Source organism: Oreochromis niloticus, linkage group LG1, assembly GCF_001858045.2.
Source record: "Oreochromis niloticus isolate F11D_XX linkage group LG1, O_niloticus_UMD_NMBU, whole genome shotgun sequence".
Classification (NCBI taxonomy): domain Eukaryota; kingdom Metazoa; phylum Chordata; class Actinopteri; order Cichliformes; family Cichlidae; genus Oreochromis; species Oreochromis niloticus.
Genome location: NC_031965.2, coordinates 17,625,462 through 17,638,942, shown reverse-complemented (window position 1 = coordinate 17,638,942; position 13,481 = coordinate 17,625,462). Strand labels below are relative to the sequence as shown.

Here is a 13,481-nt window from a genome sequence, read left to right as displayed (position 1 = left end):
TTATTACATTTTCAGTTCAGGTTCAGTTAACTGCCAGAGTGGATTTTCTTTTTTGTTTGAAAAAGATTTAATTTTTTATAAGTTTTTATTAGTTTAGGCATGAAGACTTTCACACACCGGACGTGTAAAATTAGCGTGCACATTTCGTTTGCAAGAAAATTTCACAGGACGAATTAAAACATCTGGTTTTCTGTTCCTTTTTTGTCTGCAGCAGATTACTCAGATCGCATCTTCTAAAATTTACATTTTGCAGTCCACTTTAAAAGTTTATACATCCATGTTTTTACAGCCCAACTCCATAAAGAAAATCTTGGTAAGAAATTTCGGTTAGCAGCCACCTTTTCCCCCAACCAGGCAGTTAAATCCCAGAGCATATAGAAAAAGTGAGATACAGAAATCTCCATGTGAAGGCTGCAAGAGATCAGCCCACTGTGAGCAAGTGAAAGATGGAGCGTGAGATTGAAACTGTGAAAGAAAAAAGTTGCTGTGAGAAACGTGGAGCAGGTGTGAGAGTAAAAAAGGAGACAGCGTGAGAAATGAGTTAAGAAGCTGGGAAGGAAGATGAAGTGCACAAGGTCTTCATCAAATTTTTGGACTTTGTCTTTTCCGCCTTCTCCCTGCCTGCATGTGTATGACCTCAAACCTGCTCAGTAAACCCAAATCTTGGACTTGGATATAGTTTTACTTACTAAAAATTCATGTTTCAAAGTTTTCCATTATTGATATTTCAAATGTTCCAAAAGAAAACAAAGAAACACAAGATAGAGTAACACTACTATAAGTTTATGTTTGTCACTTTGGTGTGCTAAATAAATTCCTCAGTACTAAAGAGACGAACAGAAAAGAAGCAAAAGCGTGAGTGGGAATAATTACCGAACTGATCTAACATTCACAATCATTTCGATGTAAACAGACAAAATGTTACTGTCCAACATTTTAAATGCACACCTCTTAATGACTGATGAGGGGATTCATATTGATTCAATAAATATTCACCTAAGTCGAGCAGGCACCAGGATAAAATGGTAAGCCTGTTTTAATCTAAAGCTCATAATAAACCTACCAGTATTTAATTCCCACTAATTAACATAAATCTATAATGTTTAATGGACTTGTTTTAATATAGCAGATTTCAAACAGCTCTGGAACCACAAAATGCTTCAAAGGCATTTGTGATGCATGCAGGAGTGCTGCCAAAGACCCGTAAACACACTGACTGGTAAAAATCAGGATTTTTTTTTTTTTAAATGTACTCGAGCTTATACTCGAGTTCAGTAAAAAAAACAAAGAAAACAAAACAAAACAAAGTGAATGTCCGACACAGTTGCTCCTGTTTGAATCATCGATTCACCCGAGAATTGAAGAAAATCTGAATTTGAAATTTGAAGGAAAAAAAGCTGCATGTGTGTGTGTGTTGAAACTGGCATCAGCGAACACAGGCAGGGCAGGTAAGGTGTTTGATAGCTTCCAACAGAGTAGTCCACAGTGTGTGTGTGGCTTGAGGGACTGGTCTGTGGGGAGCTGATTGCACAGGCTCTCATTATGTGGCCAGTGGCTGTAATGGAGTGTGACAGCAACGTGCTGTGCTCTGGATCTCTGTCCTTCCAGCCTGCAAAGCCAATTAAACACACTCTGCCTTGCTCTCCCACTGCCGCGCCCTGCTTCGTTCTCCATCACTCACTCCTTCCTTGCTGTTCCCCACCCCCGCCTCCTCATCTCCCACTACGCCACCATCGGCAGCTCCCAATCGCTACCTTCTTGGTCCCCGGATTCGGCTTTGTAGCTGACTCTTTCTAACCCCCTCCAACACATCTCCAAGCTCAATACTTCAAGCTCCTTCCCAACTCTTTTGCTTCTTCCTCTTATTTCCTGTGGTCTACATGACAATTCAAAGCTCTGATTGCTTCTGCCCTTCTTCCTGCACTCCTCAGCCCCCCCCCTCAAAACTAACCAAATGCCTGTCTCTCCCGCTGTTAAAGCATGGGTCTGTTTTGGGGGGTGGGGGTGGGGGGGGGGCACTAGGGGAGAAGTGCTGGGCTAGAGAGAGGAACATCCTCTGTGCTACCACACATATAAACTACACACACACACACACACACACACACACACACACACACACACACACACACACACACGCAGAGAGCAATAGTTGGTTCTTCAGGACCTGGAGCAGTCACAACCACTTAGGAGGAAAAATGCCCTGCAGCACCAAAAACACACATAGTCCATTTATCACTCCCTCATAGTTCCCCAAAATGTGCGCGTACACACACACACACACACACACACACACACACACACACACACACACACACACACACACACACACACACACTTTCTGAATGCGTGACTATGTGTGTGCTTCCAGCATTGGACTCCTGGTTTTTAAGTGTTTAAAATCATGTCATCGTGTCCCGAAAGTACAGTGTGCAACACTGATGAAAAAATCTTACGACATCTTTCATCTCCTGTGAATCCCTCTGACAGTACAAACCATAAATGGTAGTGAAATGCACTCGCTATGCATGCATACTGCTGAGGAAGATGAGGGTTTGGTACCTGTCTTGAACCAGCCATCATCAGTGAAAGACTCTCTGGTCTCCTGAGGTTTGTTAAAGTACTCTTTAAAAACAGATGGCCCTCGAACCAGAAGCTCCCCCTCTTTCCCCTCCAGACCTGCTCGTACCTGATGCATATACATGGAAAGAAAGGAAGAAATCAGTATAGATACATCGCTTAGTGCTGTTAAAATTAGACAGAATGGTGCTTAAATGGGCATCTAGTTGATTGCTGGGTGATGATTAGTAAAGAAGACTAAGATTACAAACAGTATAATTAATATACCTCGCAAGCAGAAGACAAAACTCAAAAGAATTTGAATATTCAGTGGGTTTGTGTTATGTTGCAAAAAGCTCACTGCCATTTCTAAAGAGCAAATATCCCTCAATCCATGTCAATAACGTGCATAAGTACATAAGATTCAAATACAGTTACATGAAAAATAAAGTTGTTCACAGGAATCTGTACATGTCATGATTCAGTAGCTTGTAGAGCCACCTTTAGCAGCAATAAGTCGAATTGTTTTCTGTATGACTTCATCAGCCTCTCACATCTTTGTGGAGAATTTTTGGCCCACTCTTCTTTACAACATAGTTTCAGTTCACTGAAGTTTGCAGACATTCATTCATCCACAGCTCCCTTAAGGTCCCACCACAGCATTTAAATCAAGATGAATTTTTGACAGCTGAAACACTTTATTTTCTTTTTCATTCATTCTGCTGTAGATTTGTCGCTGTGGTTGGGATATTTGTACCGATGCATGACACATTTTAGGTCAGGTTATGGCTATTGGACCGATAGGCTCACATTTGACTCTAGAATACTTCGGTACACAGAGCGGTTCATAGTACTCAATGACTGCAAGGTGCTCAGGGCCTGTGGCTGCAAAACAAACCCAAATCATCACCGTGCTTAACAGCTGGTATGAGATGTTTGTGCTGATATGCTGTGTTTGTTTTATACACTATCATTAAAAATCTCCACTGGTATTGTTTATCCAAAGGACGTTTTTCCAGAAGTTTTACGATTTGCTTGGATGTAACATAAGCTGTGCTGCCATGTTCTTTTTAAAGAAAAGTGGCTTTCTCCTGGCAATCCTTCCAAGCAAACAACACTTGTTCAGTCTTTTCCTAATATTACTGACATGAAATTTAACATTTAACATGCTAAATGAGGCCTGCAAAGTCTGAGATGTACTCTTAGATTTTTCTTTATCTGTCATACAGTCTGACCTTGGGGTGTCACACTTGTTGGTCATCACTTATTCACGTGCATTTCATTAGCAACAGGAACAGGGTTGCATTGAGTCTGATGCTAAACCTTTGTTTTCACATGACTTTACCTGATAAAACCTATATAAACCTATATTACTTATGGATTACCTGAGTCTCTTTGTGAGTGCCTTCTACAATGGTTGTATTAATTGTGTTATTCATAACTATACGAACTTCCACACCAGGCAGCGGCAACCCAACAGCTCCTGTCAAACACAAAGAAAGCCCATGAACACAGAGAGAAGAGAATACACGTTGTTGAAGCAGAATGGGATGATTTTTGGCCTTTACAGAAGTGGAACACATATTCTGGCAATAATCAGTGAAAAGGCCATCAAAAGCATTTAGTGAGAGATTTTTAACATAAGAGTCATCTTCTCCAAGACAGCGTTAGCCTCCATCTGCAGGCCATAACTGGTCACTGGCTTGCTGAGCTTGTAAAACACTAAACTGAAAGCCATTCGTCTCAGTCACCACAAACCAGCTTACACGGACAGTAATGGGGATTTCTGGGCAATGCCTGATGCAGCCGTTTTCACAAACGTCAAGTAAATTTCAAGTAATAGAACTGTTTTTAGGTGTTTGTTTGCACTTTAAACCTGTTTCTGAAGAAAAAACAAGGACTCAAGGGTACAGCAGGATTCAGTCCTTCAGTCTAATTTACTGCTGAGCGCTTGACATGTTTTATTAATAAAGCACAGCAGCATGAAATGTTATAACTGAGCTGACAAGTATTAAAATACAGTAAGAAGTCTGTGTTAAAATATCCAGTGTTCATAACTGTGAGGTGCAGTAACGTTTAAGAGAAAACTGTGTTACTAAAAAAAGGATTCCCACATTTCCTGACATCACCTGCTGTCTCCATATACTGTATGTGTGTGTGCAAGTGACACCTGACGAGTTAAATAATTAAAGCACAAAAAAATTCTCATTGGTCTTCTCTGAGCATTAATATTTGCACCCATATTTTATTTTATAGCCTGGTTTAGCTGGTATTTAGTGTTATATAAATAAATTAAATAAACTGAATATTTTATGTCATTTTGCAGACAAACATTTGCCCAATAAAAAGACCGTCAGGTTTTGAAGGATTCTTTCAATTCAAACTGTATGAACTTTGGCTTGGAAAAAGTCACACCAACCCACACTTTGTAATCCGTCCCCCACCAAAGACAATTATAACACTGAAAAAGTACACCATTTGAACCTATTAAGTGTAATCACATTATTGCAGCGGTATCTAATAATAGCATCTAAATTTTGGGCAGCAGGAGAAAAATCCTGTAAAAATTAATTCCTTATCTCAAGATCCGTTTTGTCCTTGAAAATGTCTTCAAGTGAAGTAACTCTGTACTTCTTACACAGGTAGAATGAGAATCCTACTACATGTTATTTATCATCACTTCATCCATTTTTCTAACTACTTATCCGATTTATGGTCATGGGTGAATAGTGTATTAAAATAAAAGTTTTCACATGCTAGCACGATTACCCTTAATTCACTAAAACTGAAAATGGATCCTTTTGATTGAAGGCTGGGGTGTGAGAGCTTTTGTTTTGGCTTTTTAAGGTGAGGAAAAGCTAAGAACAACTGCCGTATCTACACTTTCTCTGTGAAAATACAGGGAAAAAAAGCCTGAAAAGTGGGACAAAAAAGAATCAAAGAGATGAAAGGGGCAGCAGCGTGAGATAATAATAAGATGGGAAAAAAATCTAACTAATCTCATATGTTTACATCTCAGGAAGGGCAATACGACCTAGAAAGACACTCAGCTTTGTTAATACGGAAAGCTCCAAAAGTGTAAGCACCACAGCGAAATCAGGATAGTTACATGGCCTAAATACAGGAGAGAATTATTAATGAAACTGCTGTCAATAAGGTGTATTAAGAGCTGAAATGTCATCTGTTTAGCTGCTGTGGGGCGGGGGGGTGAGAAAGAGAAGAAGGTGAGAGTGAAAGAGAGATACCACTCCACTGCTCTTCTGAGAGTGTTTCCTGTGGTTGCTATTGATCCATTTTAACCTACTTAAAAGGCAAGATAGGAACACGCCGACTCAAACAGGCGCAGCCTCGTGCCTACATGTGCTCACACCGTCATACGCATACACACACACACACACACACACACACACACACATACAGGCAGACGTACACATAGACTTACACAAATGCTGAGAGGAAACATCAATAGAAACACAGACCTCTTGAAGCCATTCTTAATAATCACCTGAGAGGAGTCGAACGCAGCCTGCTCGGTTCATGCCAAACATTCAGTGAGCAACAAACAAAACAATACACTGACAAAACAGGCAGGCAGAGGATTACCAAATCCACTTGCAAGCTAATTAGCTCTACCTGTAAGAGGAAGTGTTGTCTGGGGAACAGGAAAGGAAGAAGAAGGTGGAAGAGAAAGAGAGGGAAAGAGAGAGAGAGAGAGAGGGAGAGAGGAAGAGGGGATGACAGGAGAAGATAGCAGCCGCCACTACTCTGACCTCATTTTCAGACCTTGCTTTTGTTTTTGCGTGTGTGAGGGAGGTGTAGTTGGGATCATGGGGTTTTACCTGACATCACGCCAGAGACAACTACCTTTGATTAAAGCACAGCACGTGAAGTTGAAGTACTCACTCAAACTGATGAGGGAGGGTCGAGCAACATCAGAGGTTTTTGGATTATACGTGAAGAAGAACAACATTTTTGAGAGCATTTTCAAAGTGTACTATGAACCAGGAACACTGGCTCAATTAAGCAAGGTTTGCTTTTTAAATTATTCTTATTTTATGTCGTTCTGTTAAACCACACTGCCTTTCTATGTTTCCGGGATACAGATTTCTAATATATATGTGTATACTTTTAACATAGAGTGGCAGAAATCAGTGATTGCAAGTTTGTTGATTGATAATCATACGTTACCAAATTATAAACAGCAATGTCAACTCAATGTAGAGCTTAATTACTACACACAGGGAAAAAAGATAATTACCCTCTTTCCTACAAATCTGAGACATTCATTTTAGAAGAGAACAACATCCACAGTCACAAAGGCAACCTTCAGCCATCAGAGGGGTTGACTGCCAACCAATCAAACATTCCTCATCAGTGAAACTGTGACTGACAGACACACTGATGGCAGTATGCTTGGGCTAGTTATGCTGTACAGTATCTCAGTATTTGGCACCAAAAGATAAATGCACCAAATGACAAACTGATCGAGGTTTGGCCTGATTTAAAAAGAGAGCAGAAAATGTTGCCATTGGTTTGTCATTAAGGGGTTTCAAGCCTGAGACAAATGCTGATAATCAGATGCCAAACCGATCTTTAAGAGGTTATCTGTATGGCTTCATTTCCTGCCATTGTTTCAGCAGCTGGTTTGCAACCTGACCACATTTTGCTTGGAAGAGCACCAAGACCTGCATTTTATTATCAAGTTAGTATTTTGACACCTGAGGTTTCACAACTTTATCATTATGCAAAGGGATAAAGGAGTCTGAAAAAACAACTCAGTTTGGAAAAAAAACAAACATACGCAGCTGGCGCCCAAACTATACATGTGTCCGGTACGGACTTTGACATTCTAGACAATTTTTTAGAAGATAATTCAGAACACACATTTTTGGATGAAGCTGAAAATGGTGTAATGCAAGTTTATCTAGCTGAGTGGCTCCAACCATTGTTTACAAAACTCTGCAACAGTGACACGTGGCAGATAAGATAGTGGTGCAAAGTTAAGCAACGTGCAGCAAGTTGCTGACCTTTTGTGAAATACTTTGCCGGAAAGTTAACTAATGACCCCATGACTTCCCTTTTTAAGATAAGTAACACACATACACATGTAAAAAATATTCTTTCTTTACTCATATGTGTGTAAGGTGTGAGTGTACAAGTGCATCCACTTAGTTCAACCTGGGACGCGTGGGCCCTTGAGAGGGTTGGACAGCGCCATGCCGATCTCAGTCATGCCGTAGCGTTCGAGGAGTGTGTGCCCGGTAATCTCCTCCCAGCGCTGCAGAGTGGGAAGCGGGAGAGCAGCCGAGCCTGAAACCATCAGCCTGGAGAGAAAGGGACGGGCATGAGGGACGCACTCCAGGTGCCAAAAAACACATTTGCAGTTTATATTTTGCCTGGAAAACCTGTGTGAAACATGTAAATGTCTAATTGTTTGCTAATTAGAAACATCAATTTTTGTGCATCTTCTTACACATCTCCAAGGACCTGATTTGTGAGAGTCAGTAAGCATAGGGTTGTGCCTTACAGTATTCTATAAACTGCAGACTGTTTATGAAAAATATACAGAGTGCAGCATGGGAGAGATGATTGGCAGCACAAAGGAAGCAAAATAAAAACACAGACGCTGCACACACTTGTAAAAAAAACTGTGGCAGTGAAAATTATTAAGAAGCAAAACGTGTACTGGAAATGTGGTATGACATTAATACACCATCCACAAAGGTCAAAAGATTATCAAGTAGCAATAAAACATAATAGTGTAATAATAACGCATGCCATGAGTACATACGCACAGAAAGGTGACAAATGAAATACAAATGAAAAGAACTACAAGTGTCTCAGACTTTGGGCCAAAACATACTTAACAAGCTTAATTCTTCTTAGGACTGACTTTGCTTTAGGTTTGAACACTTCAACACTTCTGGTGAGGTGCGCAGTCTGACACGTCAACCACACCTTCATGTGGTTTTCAGCTCGGTTAAAAGGTACAAAACTTTGTGGCGTAAAAGGAGCAAAGATGGCAAGAGAGGTGAGTTGGACAAGTACATGTTGTTGCTCCAAAAGCAGCTGAAATTGTTAACTGTGGTTTGATGCACAGATTTGGTTTAGACACCTCTGCGGTCAACAGCTGGAGCTGCATCAGTCATTGTTACACAGAACTTGCTGAGGTATTTTAAGTCCTGTAAAACTTCAATTTGTCTCACAAATGAACTTTATTTTCCAATTTTGCTTTTTTGTCTTCTTTGAATGTGAACCGAAAACACTGCCAGGATACGGTGATGGTCAACGGGCCCAATAGCTAATCACTAATGTATCTGTCAGTTAGCTGAGCTACTAACATACAGATGTTTTACTCAGGAGCCCAGAGACTGGCTTACAGCCAAACTCAAACGTTTGTGCTGTCATATCCTGCTCTGACAGGTAAAGTCAAGGCTTCAAGTTGAAGGAGCTTTCACCAAAAATACTCCATCAAAGTCATCTGGACACGGCTGTCTGCACATACATAAATACTAACAGGAATGATGAAGAGCCCAAAATGAACAAACTCCATAGCAACATTAAATTTCCTCTTTAAATTGCCTAAAGCATCCAACTACTGGGTGATTAAAAAAGGTGATAATCTCCCAACTGATGCCAAAATGCATTAATATTAACTTTAATTAAGCTCTATATATCCCTGTGAAGAGGACATTTAGGAAACACTGCATAACAACCCTGCATTAAACCATTCAGTGCTACATTATATTTGCTCTGTTCTTAACCATTTTGCCACCAATCAATATGTACTCATACGTACATGGAAGTATTCACAAATACAGCTGCTTGTGAGTAAAATCTTGTGGCACAGATTCCACAAGCAGTACCTTATTCTCTCTTTGCAGACTGCTTTGACAAAGTCCTTCACATGAGGCTGTGTGAAGTGCTGATCATAGTACTGGATCAGCTTAGAGTAAATAGTTGGCACGGCCATGAACACATTAACCATGGGAGCCTTGGAGCTCAACAGCATCTCCCACACCTGTGGGGGGAGTGAGAGAGAGAGAGAGAGAGAGAGATAAGCACAACACATAACTGAAGAAGGGAGGAGGAGAGATAAGGAAAATAAAAGCAGTATATCTAACGGTGGGGCATTGCAGACTAAATTATTAAATCCAGATTCATTCCATTAGTTTTAGAGGGAAAAAAGTGACATTTTTTTCATTTATTTGATGTAAATGGCAGAGTAAAGTCCAGACAGCAGCCTCATATTAAACCTGTCAACATAACGCAGAAAAAAAGACAAGCAAAAAATGCCCAGATTTGTAAAGGTCAGAAGGAAGAAAATAGCCGGCTGCCCCGGACTAGAGCGGTATTGCCGGCCAGTTAAAAGACCTTGTGTGCAGCTACTTTTGACAAATGTGCTTTTCGACTGCCACAAAAGGAGCCGCTCTCATCCTCAGCTGCGTCAGACGTGCCGCCTTCAACACAGGCGGGCGCTAATGGACGTAAACATGTGTCGCCAACTACATGCACATCTAAACATACTGTATGAAAATCACATAAACTCACTTGTTCAAGGACAAAGTCATTTTACACACCCGGCCCCGCCCACTCAACCTCATTCCTCACACACGCTCACACATAGAGTCTGGGTACATTGCAGTAGACGGCAGAAGGATGGCACGACAGCATGAATTAAATGAAGGTGAACGACGGCTTCTCTAAGTCACTCCCCCCACCCCCGCTCCCCACCCACCACCAGTGCCCCCCTCCAAGCTGTCTCTCCTCTCAGTCTACTCGATCTCACTTCTTCTTCATTCATTCTGCCTCTATTTTCCAAGTGCTCCGTTTTCACTCTCTACTTTCATCTCTGACCCCACATCCTCCCTTCATCTCTCTCCCCCCCTCCTCGTCTCTCACCCCCCTATCTCACATTCACTTACCTTCTCTCTCCATTTCGTAATTTCCTGCTTCACTGCCTCTGCAGTCTCTCTCTCTCTCTCTGTCAGACACACACACACACCTAGACACATACTCACACACAGAAAAATGCACTCTCTCCCATCATTGCGCTCACCTGAAGTAACACCACATCCTCCTTAATGTGCCAGCAATTTCTAAACTCTTCCTTCCACTTCTCTTTTGTGTGACCCTCACATCACAGACTCACCCAATCTATTATCCACTAAATTATCTTCCTATCACTTCCTCTGCCTCTAATAAAAACATAAGTCAAACACACAGACAAATACAGCTCAGATGATTAAGATATGCCAACAGTACAATTTAATCAAATCCCAATCCAGTTTCCCAGAATAGCGTTACAGGCCCATCTGAAAATTGCAAGCAACCTGCGGTTCACGTGAAGAGATACAGAATAAAAGTTTGAAGAGAGAAAAGGATGATTAGCTGAGCGTGCCCTGACCATACTGGGTGGTGTCTATCAAGTGCAGTGAAGCGCTCCCACCAAGCCCACTCTAGGTGGGAGAGGAAGGCAATTTATGTCCGTCAAAGAGCTGGCCTCCACCTAGGGGACAGGATGCGGTGAGAACCCAGAGCTATGGCCTGCATCCTAAACAACTTCATGTGCCCTGCACTCAACGTAAGACCCGAATACAGTTCTTCCCAAGAAGGCCCGATTGTTGAATGTCAATGTGCCAGCAGTGCTGATTCCTAAAAACTGTCAGGTAAGTTCACTCAGCTCGTTAGTCTCAGTAAAAAACATGTCTTTCAGTTTTAAAGTTTTACGTACTGGGAAAAAATTACATGGTTTCATTTTTTTTTTTTTTTTCAACTAAACCAAACAGCAGAATCAGTGTGCGAAAAACTAAGCACAGCCTTACAAAACCACAGGAATTAAGAGCGTAAGTAGCAGCCAGATGCTGCTAATCAAATGCACTTGATTAAGCAGAAATTTTGGCAGCTTGCTGGTCTGGAGCATTCAGGTGTGTGTTAACACAATGCCAAGGTGGGAAGACATCAGCAGTGATCTTAGAGAAGCAACTGTTGCTGCCCATCAAACTGGGAAGAGTTTTAAAGACATTTCTAAACAACCTGCAGAAAAAAGGAGTGGATGTCCTAGCAAATTCACCCCAGTGCTCACAGAAACTTCAAATAACCCAAGAGCTACATCTCAGGCTCTACAGGCATCAGTTAGCATGTTAAATATTAAAGTTTATGAGAGTACAGTGTATGTACTGTGCTGTATGACCTGTTTGGAAGGGTTTAAAAAAAACTTGCTTAATTCTTTAAAAATTCAGTGTAAAAAGGTATTTTAAACTACCTGTAAAGAGGTAGTGTGTAAATGTGGTGGCAGTGCACCAGTTTTAATGTTCGAGTGTTTCCCTGACCTTACAGTGGAGTAGACCTTGTTTTAATAGCCAAGTCATTAACATAGTAGTATCAGCTATGTAGTTAGCTAAGTTTGTACTTAGTGTTTGCTGTTTCCTAAAAACAGCTTTTTTATATTCCTCGTGGATAATAGCTTCAGCTGTAGGCAGATTACCACAGTCCTTGACAGCAGTGTCACATTACCACAGTCGCAAATGCTTCGTGTGAAGCAGAGGTGAAAAACATCAGTGTTCAGGTTGCCAGTGTGTCTGAATTAGCAGTTTTGCTATAAAGAGCACAATCAATAAGAGTTCCTGACATTGACATTGATAAGTTGTATCAGTTCTCATATAAGACGAACATATCCTAATAGTAGACCCTTCCTAGAGAAGGCTGACTGTAACAGAGAGCAACCTGCTATACAGAGTGGCATACGGATTCTTACAGCCATTCAGAATACTTTATCTGTCTGGTGTATGAAACATTATTTTAAAAATGTCAATTTCACTTTGAATTACAGAAGAGGCAGTTGTGAGTATTTCCAAGCAGCATTCCCATCAATCAGGCTACTTAAAAAAATGCCCTTGCCTGTTAGAATTTAAAAATTGATGCCTTAGCCATCCCTCTTGAGGAAAAACAATGACAGCGATATTACGTTTGAGTAGTTGCTGTGACGAAGCAGTCAATAAGAAATCAAATAAATTAAAAAAAGAAAAAAAAAATCCGAGCAATGCTGTTTGAAACCCAGGAACGCTATCTGCTCCCGTCAGTCTAATACAGTACACTCGAAAAAGACTTATCTGTGATTTACTTGATCACAATTGCTGCACTGAAAATTCCCGTCACTATCTCCAGGCGAAATCAGAAGAAAAAAAATCAATGCTGGCCTCTGCTGCCTAGGGTACCCTTCAGAGATCTTAGGGGATAGAAGACGATCGATCACTTCATCAATGTACTGTAACTTCAGGAGGAGGAGAATAAAGGCTCTTTTTCTTCTCTGAAGATGAGAGAAGGGGTTTTGTGGTTTGGCACACAAGGTCAGGGATAACAGTTGAATACTGATAGCTATATTAGTCTAGCAATACCCATGTTGACAGATACACATTTTCTATAAGGTCGTTTCTTTTTCATTCACCTTAAGTGTCATGAAGTGGTAGACTTCCTGACATACAGAAAAAAAGAGCAAAAAACAGAAAGGCACACACATACATTAAAAATTGTGCATTTACACTTCAATACAGCTACACCTATATACACACACTTAGCACCCCATCTTCCCCTCCCTTCTCAGGGCCAAACAAGCACTATCATCCTTCAATGTCAGCTCATCGATTGATCTGCTGCTTAAGCCCCTGCCGTGTGTCGGCATTGGTCAGATACAAAGCCACACAGGGCAATTCATCACTGAGCCCCAAACACTTAGTTTTGACAGTGTGAGAGGGAGAAAGAGAGGGAGATGCAGACGGAGAGGAGATGAAGCGAGAAGAGAGGAGCAAGAACAAAAGAGCAAAGGGAGAGGGAAGCACCAACTGAGAAAGAGGGATTGATGTGGAAAGAGGTAATGGTCTTTTTTAATCCATCAGGGTTGTCTACAGAAGACCTCTCAATCTGAA

At 41.1% G+C, this 13,481-nt stretch overlaps 1 protein-coding gene across 3 annotated transcripts in view; it reads right to left on the bottom strand.

Moving 5' to 3' along the window:
- The window catches only part of acsf3 (acyl-CoA synthetase family member 3), a 37,821-nt gene that overhangs the window by 18,045 nt on the left and 6,295 nt on the right, over positions 1 to 13,481 (bottom strand). For all 3 annotated transcript variants that reach the window (XM_005466914.4, XM_005466915.3, XM_013271684.3), the window contains 4 exons: positions 9,423 to 9,577; positions 7,735 to 7,880; positions 3,942 to 4,039; positions 2,560 to 2,686 (listed from right to left, as the gene is read on the bottom strand). In XM_005466914.4, the coding sequence (XP_005466971.1) occupies positions 2,560 to 2,686; positions 3,942 to 4,039; positions 7,735 to 7,880; positions 9,423 to 9,577 (526 nt within the window). The remainder of the gene's footprint in view (positions 1 to 2,559; positions 2,687 to 3,941; positions 4,040 to 7,734; positions 7,881 to 9,422; positions 9,578 to 13,481) is intronic.